Below are 13,963 nucleotides of genomic sequence, written 5' to 3'. Positions count from 1 at the left end.
TTTGTTTTTCATTTCCTTTCTTTTACCTTCGTTTATTCTACTTGAAATTTGTGTTTGGCTTTTGTCTCAAATAGCAGTGATTCAACAAAATTAAACTAAACCTATTTCACGGGTTTTCGCCAAAAGTTGTTTTTAAACTTGCAACTCAATGTAAAATTTTTATCACGTGCTTTATCGTCTTTTCTGGTCAGTTATTTTTTCGTTGTTCTTTTTCTTTTTTTTTTGTTTAAAAGTGACAAGTGTTATTCAGTAGGATAAGCATTATGTTAGTTATTGTGGTCAATCAGTAGAATAAGTTTTATGTTTGTTTTGTTAGGGGCGCTCGTTTTTTCCTTCGAGTCGTTTCCGGAATTCTTCCGGCTATGTTTTTTTTTTTAAGATCTGTTCACACATTTTCACGATTTTTGAAGTCAAATTGGAGTAGTGATTTTGGTCACGCCGAAACAGGAAATGGAGCGAAAAAGCGAGTGGTTTTGCGGCGTGAATTTTTTTCGCTCTAATTTTAAAGTAGAGTGAGAAAACGGTGTTTGAACAAAAATTCGGTTTCTCGGTAGTGGTTTTTTGTTCACATGCGGCAATTTCACTCTGATTTTTACTGTTTTTTCGATTTTTTGGATCGGATTTTTTTCACAATGGTTCTCCCAATCCATTCGCAGCTCATTCTAGGCCTAGTTTTTTTGTTTGAATTTTAATTCTCATTTCTCGCTAGTGGTTTTTTCGTTCACATGCGGCTTTTTGATATTGATTTTCTGTTTTTTTCTTACTTTTTTTGTTCTGATTTTTTAAAAATAGTTTTCTTAATTCACTGATAGTCCCTTCTAGGTCTAATTCTTCTGTGTAGTCAATGAAAATTCTTTGAATTGTACGTCAGGACTTGTCCTGCTATGTTTTTTTTAAGATGTGTTCACATATTTTTCAATGACTTCGATCTTTCAAAACGGGATAAACAGGTAAAGCCCAGCGGGCAATAAGTTTCATTAGAGGCCCAAAGTGGAAGTTAGTAGTCCTTCAAATGCTTAGAGTGTTGCAGCTGCTGGGATGGCCTCAATTGAAGGTTAAAAAGTCTTTTTTAGGAGTTTTTGGGCTCAAAATGGTGCAATTTTTCATGTTTTTTTTGTAATTTTTTAAATTTTTTGCTTGATTAGTCTTAGGTTGAAGTTTTTAAAAGTTGATGAAGGCCTTTTGCGAGAAAAAGGTACTTGTTATGACCAGTTTATGAGCTATATGTTCTGGTACTACAAACACAAACACACAAAATGATACTAGTTTTTGCACTTTTTTTCAAGTTTTTTGAAAATTTTTGTCATTTTTTGCGTTTTTCCAGCTTCAGTGGCCAGGGAACCTCCTTTAAGGTTTGATAATAGGGCACTGTATAATTTCCAGTAACAATGGAGGTGTTTTCAACATTTTAAGGTCTCAAATTTTAGCATTTTTTTAAATAAAATCTGCAATTTTTTTGAGGTTTCTTAAAGTTTTTGTCAATTTTTGATATTTGTCCATTCTCAAGTGCCAGGAAACCTATTGCACGGTCTGAAAACAGTTTTTGCTTAGTTGTTAGTTTTAATGGATTTGTTTTCAACAATTTAAACTTTCGAATTTTGAAAATTTTTTGATAAAACTTTCAAGTTTTTTTCAAGACATTTGTCTTTAATTCAGTTTTTCTCGCCTGAGTAGCCAGATAACCTACAGGGTTTGATAGTATGTTATTAAATAGTTGCTAGGGGATAATTGGATGGTTTTTTAACATTTTAATAGACGAGTTTCTGTTTTTTGAAATGTGAAATTTTTTACAAAAATTATTGCCTATCGATCTTTGAACCAATTGATTTTTTAAGACTTGGAATTGGTTTACTGGATAGCCTCTAGAGACACTTGAATCATTTTTCAAGAAATGGTTCTTAAGATATTAATGTCACGATTTTCAGCAACATTTCATTAAAATTTCAGTTGATATTTTTAGTTTTTGATAATTTTCGAGTTAATCGGTCTTCAAGCGCCAATGAATTTTTTCAGGCCTTGCAGATATAATACTGCACTAATTTCAGAAAAAAAATTTGGTTGTGAACATATTTTTGAAATAGGTATATTTAAAGGGGTCAAATATTGCCTTAGGGGTAAAAGCTTCCAAGTTTTATCAAGGATTATATATTTGTTTAGATGGTTTGGTTCTCAATTTTTTGAGATGATTTTGTTTTTGTTTTGGCAGGTATCGTTGAATTGATCTGCTATCCAGGTAGAGTAAATCTAAGTTTTTCAATCAACTCTTTGAATTGTATATCAGGACTTGTCCTGCTATGTTTTTTTGTTTCGTCGTCTGACGCTCTTTTTTCGTTTTACATTTGTTCACACAGCAAAGCTGAAAAAGTCAAATTTTCTGAATGACTTCTTCCTCTCACTAACGGCAGTTGCGCGCGTGACGTCATTTCTCACTCGCTTTAGCAAAAGTTTTTAGGGTATTTGCGTGATTAGATTTTGACCATACGTGACTTACCTCACTCAATAAAATGACTTTTGAACTTTAAAACTTAAGTTTAATTTGAATTTGTTTAAGGTCAAACGAACTCATATGTACAGTATAGGTCCCTAATAGGAGGCTTCTGCGGAATGAATTTTAACAAGCTTTATTAATTTATTGCGGAATGTTTTTCAACTAGTTTTTTGAGCGGCGTCGATTTTTTTCAATTTAGATCTTTATCTGTTTCTATCTCTATTATATGGCACGCAGGTCTATTCTTTCGCAGCTATTCAGGCAATCTGCCGGCTATGTTTTTATTATAGCTGCGAAGCTCTAAGCTGAGCGTAGCTATATTGCGGTGCTCTTGATTTTTTACAATTCAAAGAATTTGAATTGTATTGGGGCGCTGTCTTTTTACGACTCGAAGAGGAGTATTGTAGAAGTCCTTTTTTAATCAATTTTATTGGAGTGATTTTGAAGCTGGAAATGAAACGCGTGAAAAAATTTGGAGTAATTTTGGGGCTGAACAAAAGTTAAGAGCGGAGCGAAAAGAGAGTGGTTTTTGTTCATACCGCTGATTTTGAGAGAGCGAGAAATTGATGTGTGAAAAAATTTTCTCTAAGCGAGCGAAATTTTTTTGTTCACGTGCGGCTTTTAAAAGCAGTTTTTTTGCAACTTTTGATGGTTATGGGGTTTGATTATGATATTGTATTAGTTTTATGCTTGTTTTGACAGGAATTGAGGGTTTCAAGTAGTTAATTCTGAGTTTATTGCTAATTTGGAGGTATTTCATCAGTTTTGCTGATTTTAGACGAAATTTAATGATTTTTTGCCTGTTTTTTTTGTATTAATGCTTTAAGTGAGATTTGAATGGAAGCTTGTTACTTAGGGAATATTCAGGTACCAATTGACTAAAATTTTATTGGTGTAAATCATTCTTTTGTTCGGAAAATTGACAGAAAATTTGAGAATTTTTAAACCATTTTTCTTTTTTTTTTGCAGTTTTTTTTTTCTTAGTCTTAGACAAGTTTCTGAGCCTAGTATGACTTGCCCATTGTTTTGCAAGCTTTCCATTGCTCTAATTGGCAAGGAATTTTACTCGGCTTTAAATTCCTTGTACTATTAAAAAAACTCAAGTTAAAAAAAACTTAATAAGTTTTTGTAGTTTTTTGTTCAATTTGTTTTTGAATGCCGTTTCTATTCTTCCTTAATTTTTTTATGGCATTTGTGGAGGTTCAGGGTTCACAATAGTTGTCCGAGTTGTGTAGCCAAAAGTATAGTAAATTTGAGTTTAATGCTAATTTGTAGATTTTTGATCAGTTTTGCTGATTTTTAGACGAAATTTAATTAGTTTTTGCCTGTTTTTTTTGCTTTAATGCTTCAAGTGAGATTTGGATAAGAGCTTGTTAAGAAATATTCAGATACCATTTGACTAAGGTTTTCTTGGTATAACTCATTTTTTTCTAAGGAAAATTAACAGAAAAATTTTGGAGGAAAGTCTTTCTTATTTTTGGAAGTTTTTTTTTAAATCTTGGACAAGTTTCTTAGCCTTTTATGACTTGGCCCTTGTTTTGCGAGTTTTTCACTGCTCTAATTGCAAAGAAATTTTATTCGGCTTTATGTTTCTTTGTACTATAAAAAAACTCAAGTTAAAAAACTTAAATTTTTATAGTTTTTTTGTTCAATTTGTTTTTGAATGCCGTTTCTATTCTTCTTTAATTTTTTAATGGCCTTTATGGAGTTTCACGGTTCACAGTAGTTGTTCAGTTGTTTAGTCATAAGGATGGGCAATTTTCTCCGAGTCGTTTCCGGAATTCTTCCGGCTATGTTTTTTTTTAAAGATCTGTTCACACATTTTCATGATTTTTGAAGTCAAATTGGAGTAGTGATTTTGGTCACGCCGAATCAGGAAGTGGAGCGAAAATGCGAGTGGTTTTGCGGCGTGAATTTTTTTCGCTCTAAATTTAAACTAGAGTGAATTTCGCTTTCTCGCTAGTGGTTTTTTTGTTCACATGCTGCAATTTCACTTTGATTTTTAACTTTTTTCGATTTTTTGGATTGGATTTTTTTCTAAATGGTTTTCCGAATCCATTCATAGTCCGTTCTAGGTCTAGTTTTCTGTTTAGTCAATGAAAATTCTTTGAATTGTACGTCAGGACTTGTCCTGCTATGTTTTTTGTTTCGTCGTCTGACGCTCTTTTTTCGTTTTACATTTGTTCACACAGCAAAGCTGAAAAAGTCAAATTTTCTGAATGACTTCTTCCTCTCACTAACGGCATTTGCGCGCGTGACGTCATTTCTCACTCGCTTCAGCAAAAGTTTTTAGGTTATTTGCGTGATTAGATTTTGATCATACGTGACTTACCTCACTCAATAAAATGACTTTTGCACATTAAAACTTAAGTTTAATTTGAATTTGTTTAAGGTCAAAGGAACTCCTATGTGCAGTAAAGGTCCCTAATAAAAGGCTTCTGTGGAATGAATTTTATCAAGCTTTATTAGTTTATCGCTGAATGTTTTTTACCTAGTTTTTTGAGCGGCGTCGATTTTTTTTTTTCAATTTAGATCTGTATCTGTTTCTATCTCTATTATATGGCACGCAGGTCTATTCTTTCGCAGCTATTCCGGCAATCTGCTGGCTATGTTAATAATAATTGGAGCGGTATAGAACCAGTTGTTTCGAAGCCGCAGCCAGTGAAATTAATGGCACGAATTCTGTTTTCAATTTTTAAATTGGAATAGCCCCGTTTTAATTTACTGAACTGGGATGGACCTGTTCTTTTGTATGCAATTTGACTTCCGCACTCATAAACGAGAAAAAAATAGGTAAAGCTCATGGGCAATAATTCGCCGCGCACTACTATTAGTAGTATCTAAACAGACGTTTCACCTCAAAAGTTTTGAGTAGGCTTAAATTGGTGGTGTAACTTGGCTATTAATTGCTCTCGAACTAAGTTTTACGCAATTTTGTGAGTGTATGTCTTTTTAAATGCAAAATGTTTGCTTGACCGTGATTGCGCTTTTGTTCTAGAACATTCTGTCGCTTGCATGAGTGATTTGACTTCTCGAGTGACTTTTTTACGTTTGACTTCTTGAAATTTGCGTAATCATAGTTACGTTGCACCGCCTGTTGTTCAAAAGCAATTCGTCCGACATTGCGCGCTTTATGTTTTTGGTAGGCTTGGTAATTTTTCTAATTTTAGGGCTGAAGAGGACACAACCTGTACAACAGAAAAAGAGTGTACCTAGCAGCTCACAGGAGATGAAACAACAACTGCCCTCTAAGCTGATGATGAGCTCCACACCCGGCGGCCCTGGTAGCGAAGCAACATCATCTAACAAGAAAATTCAGCAATCCGTGTTTGCCTCCAAGAAACAAAGTGTTCCACAGTCCGGGTAAATGATCATTCTCAATCCAAACCTGTGTGATTTGTTTGCTTAATAGGGGCCGCAACTATTTCTATTTCCTTGAATATTTTCAGACCGATCTTAAAATTCTCTGTGAGTAAAAGTTTGTGCGCTTGACGCATCTGTTGCAGTGGGCTCTAAATCAAAAGATAATTTGAGGGTTTGATTTTGGTTTGCTTGCTTCAGAATTACTAGACTTGCGTCTTTTCTTTCCCAAAAGGTAAACTAGCACATTGAGGCATGTGAAATATAATCTTAACGGATTTCTTGCTACTCAACACAATTCATTGGTGACTAACTGTCATATAAAAAGAGATTATAAAATACATGCATGTTAATTTGAATAGTTATTTCGCTCTGCAAGCACCATTTAAAAGGCGCGTAGCGATAGCTATGTCTATTTTTTTCATGGATTCAATTGCTTTCAAACGAAGTTGGTAGCAATTATATTAGTCCTGTGGTCGATCTTTCGCTTGCCCGATTATTCGTCTGATCCATTTGAATTTTCGTCCTTAACGGGATAAACAGGTAGCGCTCGGAGGGCAATATGTTCTCTTAGAGCCCTATGCCTTACTGTGCTCTAACAATGTGATTCACCAAAACTATTTGAGGAGATGGTCTGATGGTCTAATTTCATGGTCTGAAAGACGGTTCCTAATCTTAAATTTTTGACCCCTCAGTCACCCACCCCCTCCACCTCCCCGTCATCAACCCTCACATTACCCACCCCCCTTCAGCACTCCCCCTAATGCTTGCATCCCTAGGCCACAACTGGCTACTACCGAAGACAACCGCTCGCCGGTCGTTTGAGAACAATTCGCCCAATGTTATTATAGCTGCGAAGCTGTAAGCTGAGCGAAGCTATATTGCGGTGCTCTTGGTTTTTACGACTCGAAGAGGAGTATTGGTTTTCTTAAGGTTTTTTTTACCGGAAGTACTATTCGTTCAGACGCTTTTTTGACCTAAAAGCGAAAGCGAGAAAAATTGCCGTCTGAACTATTTATTTCTGAGCGAGAGAAGTTTTTTGATCATGCGCTGCGTTTAGTGAATGACTTTTTGACTTTGAAAAGTAGTTTTTGACTGAATGGTACATATAGAGAGCCGTTTTTAGCCGTTTTTTCGTCTAAGTGGCCCATTTTTTTGCTTGTAATTTGGTTTTTTGTTCGAAATGATTTTTATTCGATGCTATATTGAAATTTAAACCTTGGAATTTATTAGCACAGTGTTTTGCAGAGCCTGAAAACGCGTTTCAAGTTCAAAATTGGCATAAATTTCTTGATTTTATAATTATTTTTTGGCTTTTTTCCTATTGACAATTCCCGTTGACAATTCATATACTCAATGCCTCTTTTTACCTCGATGTAATTTTGTTTTATAAAATTGTACATATGCTAATCCGATTTTTTGATAGTTTTTTTCCTATTTTTCTCAGTTTTTTGTCTGTATTTTGGTTTTAATTACTAGAAATATTCTTTTTGTGCAACTTGAGGGGCTTTGATTTCGTTTCAATATAAACGTCAATAATTTTTTAGCATTAAATTTTTGAAAAACAGTTAATTTTTTTTATAAATACAGTCCTGAAATTTTTTTAACATTTTTTTGCAAAATGTTTCAATGTTTCGTATGTTTGATTTCTGCTTTTTTTTTGATCTGTTCAGGAGGATAGATTTTTGTCTCGGATGAATCGTTGTCTTTTCTATGTCTCGAATGCTGAAAAATGAAATGGTGTTAGTTTTTCTTGTTGTTTTAAATTTGATTTTTAAACTTTCAAAACTTTTAAACTTTGATTTGAACTTTCAAAAATCAAGAATTAGTCTTTGTTACGGTGTTCCTTACATTGTGTCCGTATTTTTTTACATTCTAGGTTGTATCATTCTAGCTCTGTCCTGGAACCTACATTTATACTGGTTATATTGATTTTTTCAGTTATTGGCAAATTGAATGATTTCGGCTTTTTCTTAGATTTTCGTCATCCCTTTGGGTTGCAATTGATTTCATTCAACATAAGGCAGTACTAAGAGTTTACTAGAAAACCTCTTCCAGAATTTCCACTTACTATTTTTTTATTGTATTTTTTCCGACCTTGGTATTGTTCTTAAACATTTTTTTGCCTTTAAATATTACTCTGTTGCTTTTCTATGATTATTTTAATTTTTGAATTAGTTTGAAATCATGTTGTCTAGCATATATACAAGATGAAAAAAGTATATGCTGTTTTTGTCTAAATTGCAAAGATGAGAAATCTAACTGTAGTAGTTTTTCTGGTTCTTAACTTTGAGCATTATTTTTTGAAAAATTTAATTTAGTCTCTAAGTTATTATTATCTGCCGTTTGCAGTAGCGATCTTTTTGAGATTAGAATCATGAATTTTTTGAGGTAAGTTGATAGCCCTTTCAGCTTTTTGAGACTATCAGTATTTTGACTATCCTAGTTATTTTGCACTTATCCTTCCCAAACGTTTTCAATAATAATTTTTTTTGCGGCATTTTGTTTCTCTTGGTGACAGTGGTTTAAATTTCACCAATTTTTAGATCAGACCGCGGGGGGGGGGGCTGAAACCATTAAAAAGGGTAATGTTTTCAGCTGCAATTAGGGTTTTTGTCAAGTTTTTACGCTTCGAGTCGCTTCCGGAATTCTTCCGGCTATGTTTTTTGTTTCGTCGTCTGACGCTCTTTTTTCGTTTTACATTTGTTCACACAGCAAAGCTGAAAAAGTCAAATTATCTGAATGATTTCTTCCTCTCACTAACGGCATTTGCGCGCTTGACGTCATTTCTCACTCGCTTTAGCGAAAGTTTTTAGGTTATTTGCGTGATTAGATTTTGATCATACGTGAGTTACCTCACTCAATAAAATGACTTTTGCACTTTAAAACTTAAGTTTAATTTGAGTTTGTTTAAGGTCAAAGGAACTCATTTGTGCAGTAAAGGTCCCTAATAAGAGGCTTCTGCGGAATGAATTTAACCAGCTTTATTAATTTATCGCTGAATGTTTTTTACCTATTTTTTTGAGCGGCGTCGATTTTTTTTTTCAATTTAGATCTGTATCTGTTTCGATCTCTATTATATGGCACGCAGGTCTATTCTTTCGCAGCTATTCCGGCAATCTGCCGGCTATGTTTCGGTTATGTTGAAATGTGGGTTATATAGCCGACCTCATCTTCTCAACTGGCTATTTTAGCGCTCCTATTTTTTGAATTGTATTGGGGCGCTGTCTTTTTTTATAGATCTGTTCACACATTTTCATGATTTTTGAAGTCAAATTGAAGTGATGATTTTGGTCACGCTGAAACAGGAAGTAGCGAAAAAGCAACTGGTTTTGTTGCGCGAATTTTTTGCCCTGATTTGTAAAAATCATGCGCAAAAATTCGATTTCTCGCTAGGGGTTTTTCTTGGTTCTCATGGGGGCATTTTGACATTTTTTTGCGTTTTTTATGAATTTGTTTTTAAAATGGTTTTGCTTAGCCATTGAAAGTCCTTTCTAGGTCTAGTTTTTTTGTTTACTCAATGAAAATTTTTTGAATTGTGCCAGGAGTTGTCCTGCTATTTTTACTTCAACGAACAAAAAATTGTTTTTATTTTCCTTAGTTCACAGCTTGTTCAACATTTTCGATGAACTCTTTTTGACTTCTCTAGGCTAATTTCATTCTTCGCTCATTCTACTCAAAGTTCTGTGAAACAGCAGTTGCTCAGAAAAGCAGTCTAAAATTAACAGAATCAGTATCGAAAAATGAAATCAAAATAGAAACGTAGAAAACATATAAAGCCCATTTTTTGATGCCCGGTGCTTGAAATTTGGTTTTTTGAATCTCAGCTCTAACGCTTATTGCCATTGATACTAGCCCCTAAATTATTTCGTTAAGGAACACAAGTATGAATAACGAAATCTAATCAAAAGAGTTTGCACTTTAAAAATGTTCTTGTACAAAAATCAATTTTAATCATTGTTTTTCTTTTCTCTCAATTCAAATCGGTGTGATGGGAAGCAAAGTCGGATATTTTCTGGCAATGTGCCGGGTTTGTTTTTTATTGTAAAGTCTTCGCTCGACCGTTTTTTTTCCAGGACATTTTTTCGTTTCCACTTCTCAAGTGACTTTTTCACGATTGAATTTTTTTGATTTGAATTGCACGCATTCAAAAATTAAGTATATTGGTAAAATTAGAGCGATTGTGAGTGATGACCGTAGATAGCCCGAGTAGCGTAGTGGTTAATGTTCCGCACTCTTTTCCTAGAGAATCCTGGGCGAAGTTTCTGTTTCTATCTCCATTATACGGCACGCAAGTCTTATTTTTTCACAGCTATTCCGGCAATCTGCCGGTAATGTTTTTGTTTTAGTTACCATCTCAATTATTTTGGTTTTAATTCTGGCCCCTGTTTCTAAACAGAATCATATTTTCATTTCTTGTCTGTTCTTCTTGTCTGTTCTTCTTCTTGTCTGTTCTTGTCTGTCTGATCCCAATCGCTGTTATGGTAGTTGATGGCTGGTATTTTTCGGCTATGTGGCGGACATGTTTTAATTTTGGCGCTTATTCGACATTCCGCGTGAAATTTTTGTCCTATTATAGCTGCGAAGCTGTAATCTGAGCGTAGCTATATTGCAGTGCTCTTGTTTTTTTTTGTTTCGTCGTCTGACGCTCTTTTTTCGTTTTACATTTGTTCACACAGCAAAGCTGAAAAAGTCAAATTTTCTGAATGACTTCTTCCTCTCACTAACGGCATTTGAGCGCTTGACGTCATTTCTCACTCGCTTTTGCGAAAGTTTTTAGGTTATTTGCGTGATTAGATTTTGATCATACGTGACTTTTGCACTTTAAAACTTAAGTTTAATTTGAATTTGTTTAAGGTCAAAGGAACTCCTTTGTGCAGTAAAGGTCCCTAATAAGAGGCTTCTGTGGATTGAATTTTAACAAGCTTTACTAATTTATCGCTGAATGTGTTTTAGCCTAGTTTTTTGAGAGGCGTCGATTTTTTTTCAATTTAGATCTGTATCTGTTTCTATCTCTATTATATGGCACGCAGGCCTATTCTTTCGCAGCTATTCCGGCAATCTGCCGTCTATGTTCTGGTCTAGTTTCATTCTTCACTCATTTTGCTCAAATGGTTTTTGAAGCATTCTGAATTTAAATGGTCAGAGTCCGTACCGAAAACCTAGATTAAAAATAGAGTCCGGATAAACCCACAAAGACCAATTTTAGATGCCTGATAATTGCGGTTTTTTTCTATGAAGGCTTGCTTTCCTGGTCTTATGTTTAATAGCCGCCCTCATCTTCTCAGCCGGCTATTATTGCGCTCGTATTTTTTTTTTTTTTTACTTCGTCAAACTTTTTTTCGCTTTACCATTTTGCCGCTTTTTCGACATTTTGCGTGAAATCTTTTTGACTTCTCTAGGCTAGTTTCTCTCTTCTCTCATTCTGCTAAAAGTGAATTTGAACATCAGTTGCTAAGCAAAGCAATTCAAAATGAACAGAGTCGGTATAAAAAATTGAAGTCAGAAATAGAAACGGGATAAACCCATAAAGCCCAATTTTAGATGCCCGCTATTTCAACGTCGTTCCTATAAGTCTTATTTACCACCTCTAATGCTTATTGGTGTTGATAGTAGCCCCTGTAGCCTCTCTCTAAGAAACAGAAGTATGTTCAACTACGAAATGCCATCAAAATAAATCGGACTTAAAAAAATATTTTTGTACAAAAATCTTTTTTTTCAATATATTCTATTCGTTCAATCCCAATCATGCTTATTGGAATCAACGGCGGCTATTTTCCGGCAATCTGCCGGGTATGTTTTTGTTGGTATTGATATTAATCCATGCTTTCTCTAGTTAAGAAAGAGAATGTTTCTTACTGCACAATCTAATAAAAATACCACACTTTTCCTTAAATGGTATTGTAAAACGTCAGTGATCTCAATAGGGTCATACGAATTAGTGGCGGCTATTTTCTGACAATCTGAGGTGTATTTTGTTGCTTTTTCTAGTTTTGAATTGCTTTTTCTAGGCAAGAAGCTGTAAGCTGAGCATAGCTATAATGCGGTGATCTTGGTTTTTGTTTTTTTTGTCTGACACTCTTTTTTTGTTTTGCATTTTTTTCACGCCGTAAACTTTTTCACTGGTCTTTTGCTATTTTGATGTGCATGACGTCATTTCGTTAACTAATTGGCTGCAATTTTCAAGGTGAATTAAGATTTTGTCATTTCCGCTGAATTTACGCTCTCACTAAATTCATTAAGGTCAGTTGAGAGGTCAACCCTTTAAAGGTCAATATAGGGCTCCTATATATTGATCAATGTCAATAATAAAACATGACGACCAAAATAAAATGACGCATTTGATTTTTTGAATTAACTTTGTTTGAAAAAGCTTTAGTCATTAGAAAGGTTAGGAACTGGAGCAACTTCGTTTGTCACTCAAGGGTTGGAATTTTGGGAGTTGAGTTTTATAATCAAGAGCATTCGGCATTACTTTGATACAAAAAATGATTTAGTACAGTAATTTATCGGAGTTCCTTAGAGAATTCTGCTAACTGTTAATTGTATTAAGCTTATTGTCCTCTTTTTTAGATGCTGAATTTATCTTATTGAATCTATTGAGACTGCGAACCAATTTTTGACTTAGAAAAAAAATAGGGTGTGGTCAATTTTTTTTCGAGCTCTTTCAATTTCATTGACAAATTTACCCTCTTTAGACTACGGCAGGGAACCAGCAATAGCAGCAACCAACAACCTGAACCGCAAAATTCCAAAGACAACCTTTACTCAAGGAGAAGGGGAACACCAACGCCACGTGTAGAGGTCACAGCTAATTCGCCTGTGGGTTCATCGGAAATGACCTCTTCCAGACGAACTACCATGACCGGAAACGCCTTTCCACACACAACAACAAACAACTCTGCTAAAAATCCCCCGCAGTATTTCCCAGAAACCACTCATCAACCTATTATACGGTCACCGAGCAGTGGTTCTTCCGACAACCGATTCTTCAAACCCGAAGAGGAGAAATTGATGACCCGAAGTGGCCAAAGTGTTCAAATGCGTAAGTCGTCGGTTAAAAACTCCGTCTTCACTAGTCGCAATCACAGAAAATCTCTGGAAGAAAAGAATAACAACGTCGAGCCGGACTCGACCACTGGAGACGGCACGAATCCAAAAGAGGGCGAGATCTTTCTTCTCTGAAATTCCAGCTCATACTACGGATGACCCTTATAAAAAAGAAAACATGACTGACCAAATCACTCCTTCTTGTACCAAAGTTCAGCTGACGGGTACTACATTATGACGTTTTGTCGGTGACATCACGTGACGCCTTTTTGCAATTCTATCTACTTATAATCTTCAAAATTCCGTCAAAAGTTCAATTTCCACGACCTAATATTCCACATCGATCCTTGAAGGAAGAGTATATCAAATATTTGCTCAAAAGTGAGCCAAATTTTGCAAAACTACGATGTTATCTGTTAAATGATGGGCGTGATTGCCATCCGTAAATTCATCAGTCGATTCTTTGTTTGTATTCTTACTTTGTAGTGAAATAAAACCTCTCGAAGACTTGTTCAAACTGCATCTATCACTTTTAACAAACCCATTGTTTTGCATTCCCACTCTCTTGTGTAGCTGTAATTTGTATATCGTTGAGTATACTTGATCGCTTAATTGTTTATGAGGCCTTTGACAAATATATTTTGGACAGTTTTTGGCCGTTTGCAATTTAATGGCCATTAGAATTCGAAATAATTTAAATTATTCCGTACTTTTTTAACATCGAGAAGTATGGCAGTTGATATTGCAGCCAGTTTGCAGAAATTTGTGACAAAAAATTGGAAGACAGCTAAGGATGAATGTACACGAGGGGGATTAGCATCCGCAGTGTTTTGCACAAGAAGTGTTCCAACCTACCAAGTAACTATTTTTTATAGCTGCGAAGCTGTAAGCTGAGCGTAGCTATATTGCGGTGCTCTTGGTTTTTTACAATTCAAAGAATTTGAATTGTATTGGGGCGCTGTCTTTTTACGACTCGAAGAGGAGTATTGGAGAAGTCCTTTTTTTAATCAATTTTATTGGAGTGATTTTTGAAGCGGGAAATGAAACGCGTGAAAAAATTTGGAG

The 13,963-nt window shown here is 34.9% G+C and overlaps 1 protein-coding gene across 5 annotated transcripts in view; it reads left to right on the top strand.

Annotated features, from left to right (window-relative positions):
- Positions 1-13,607, top strand: part of LOC142337894 (uncharacterized) — a 164,393-nt gene extending 150,786 nt beyond the window's left edge. For 4 of the 5 annotated variants that reach the window (XM_075387516.1, XM_075387515.1, XM_075387514.1 and 1 more), the window contains 2 exons: positions 5,659-5,851; positions 12,547-13,607. In XM_075387516.1, the coding sequence (XP_075243631.1) occupies positions 5,659-5,851; positions 12,547-13,033 (680 nt within the window). In that variant the 3' untranslated portion in view covers positions 13,034-13,607. Of the gene's footprint in view, positions 1-5,658; positions 5,852-5,937; positions 5,957-12,546 lie in introns of all 5 variants that reach the window. The other variant, XM_075387517.1, reaches the window with a different exon arrangement.
- Positions 13,608-13,963: the final 356 nt, after the last annotated feature.

The sequence above is a fragment of the Convolutriloba macropyga genome, chromosome 4 (genome assembly GCF_964194025.1).
Source record: "Convolutriloba macropyga chromosome 4, txConMacr16.3, whole genome shotgun sequence".
NCBI lineage: Eukaryota > Metazoa > Xenacoelomorpha > Acoela > Convolutidae > Convolutriloba > Convolutriloba macropyga.
Note: the sequence above shows the minus strand (reverse complement) of the source record. Positions and strands in the feature narration are given on the sequence as shown.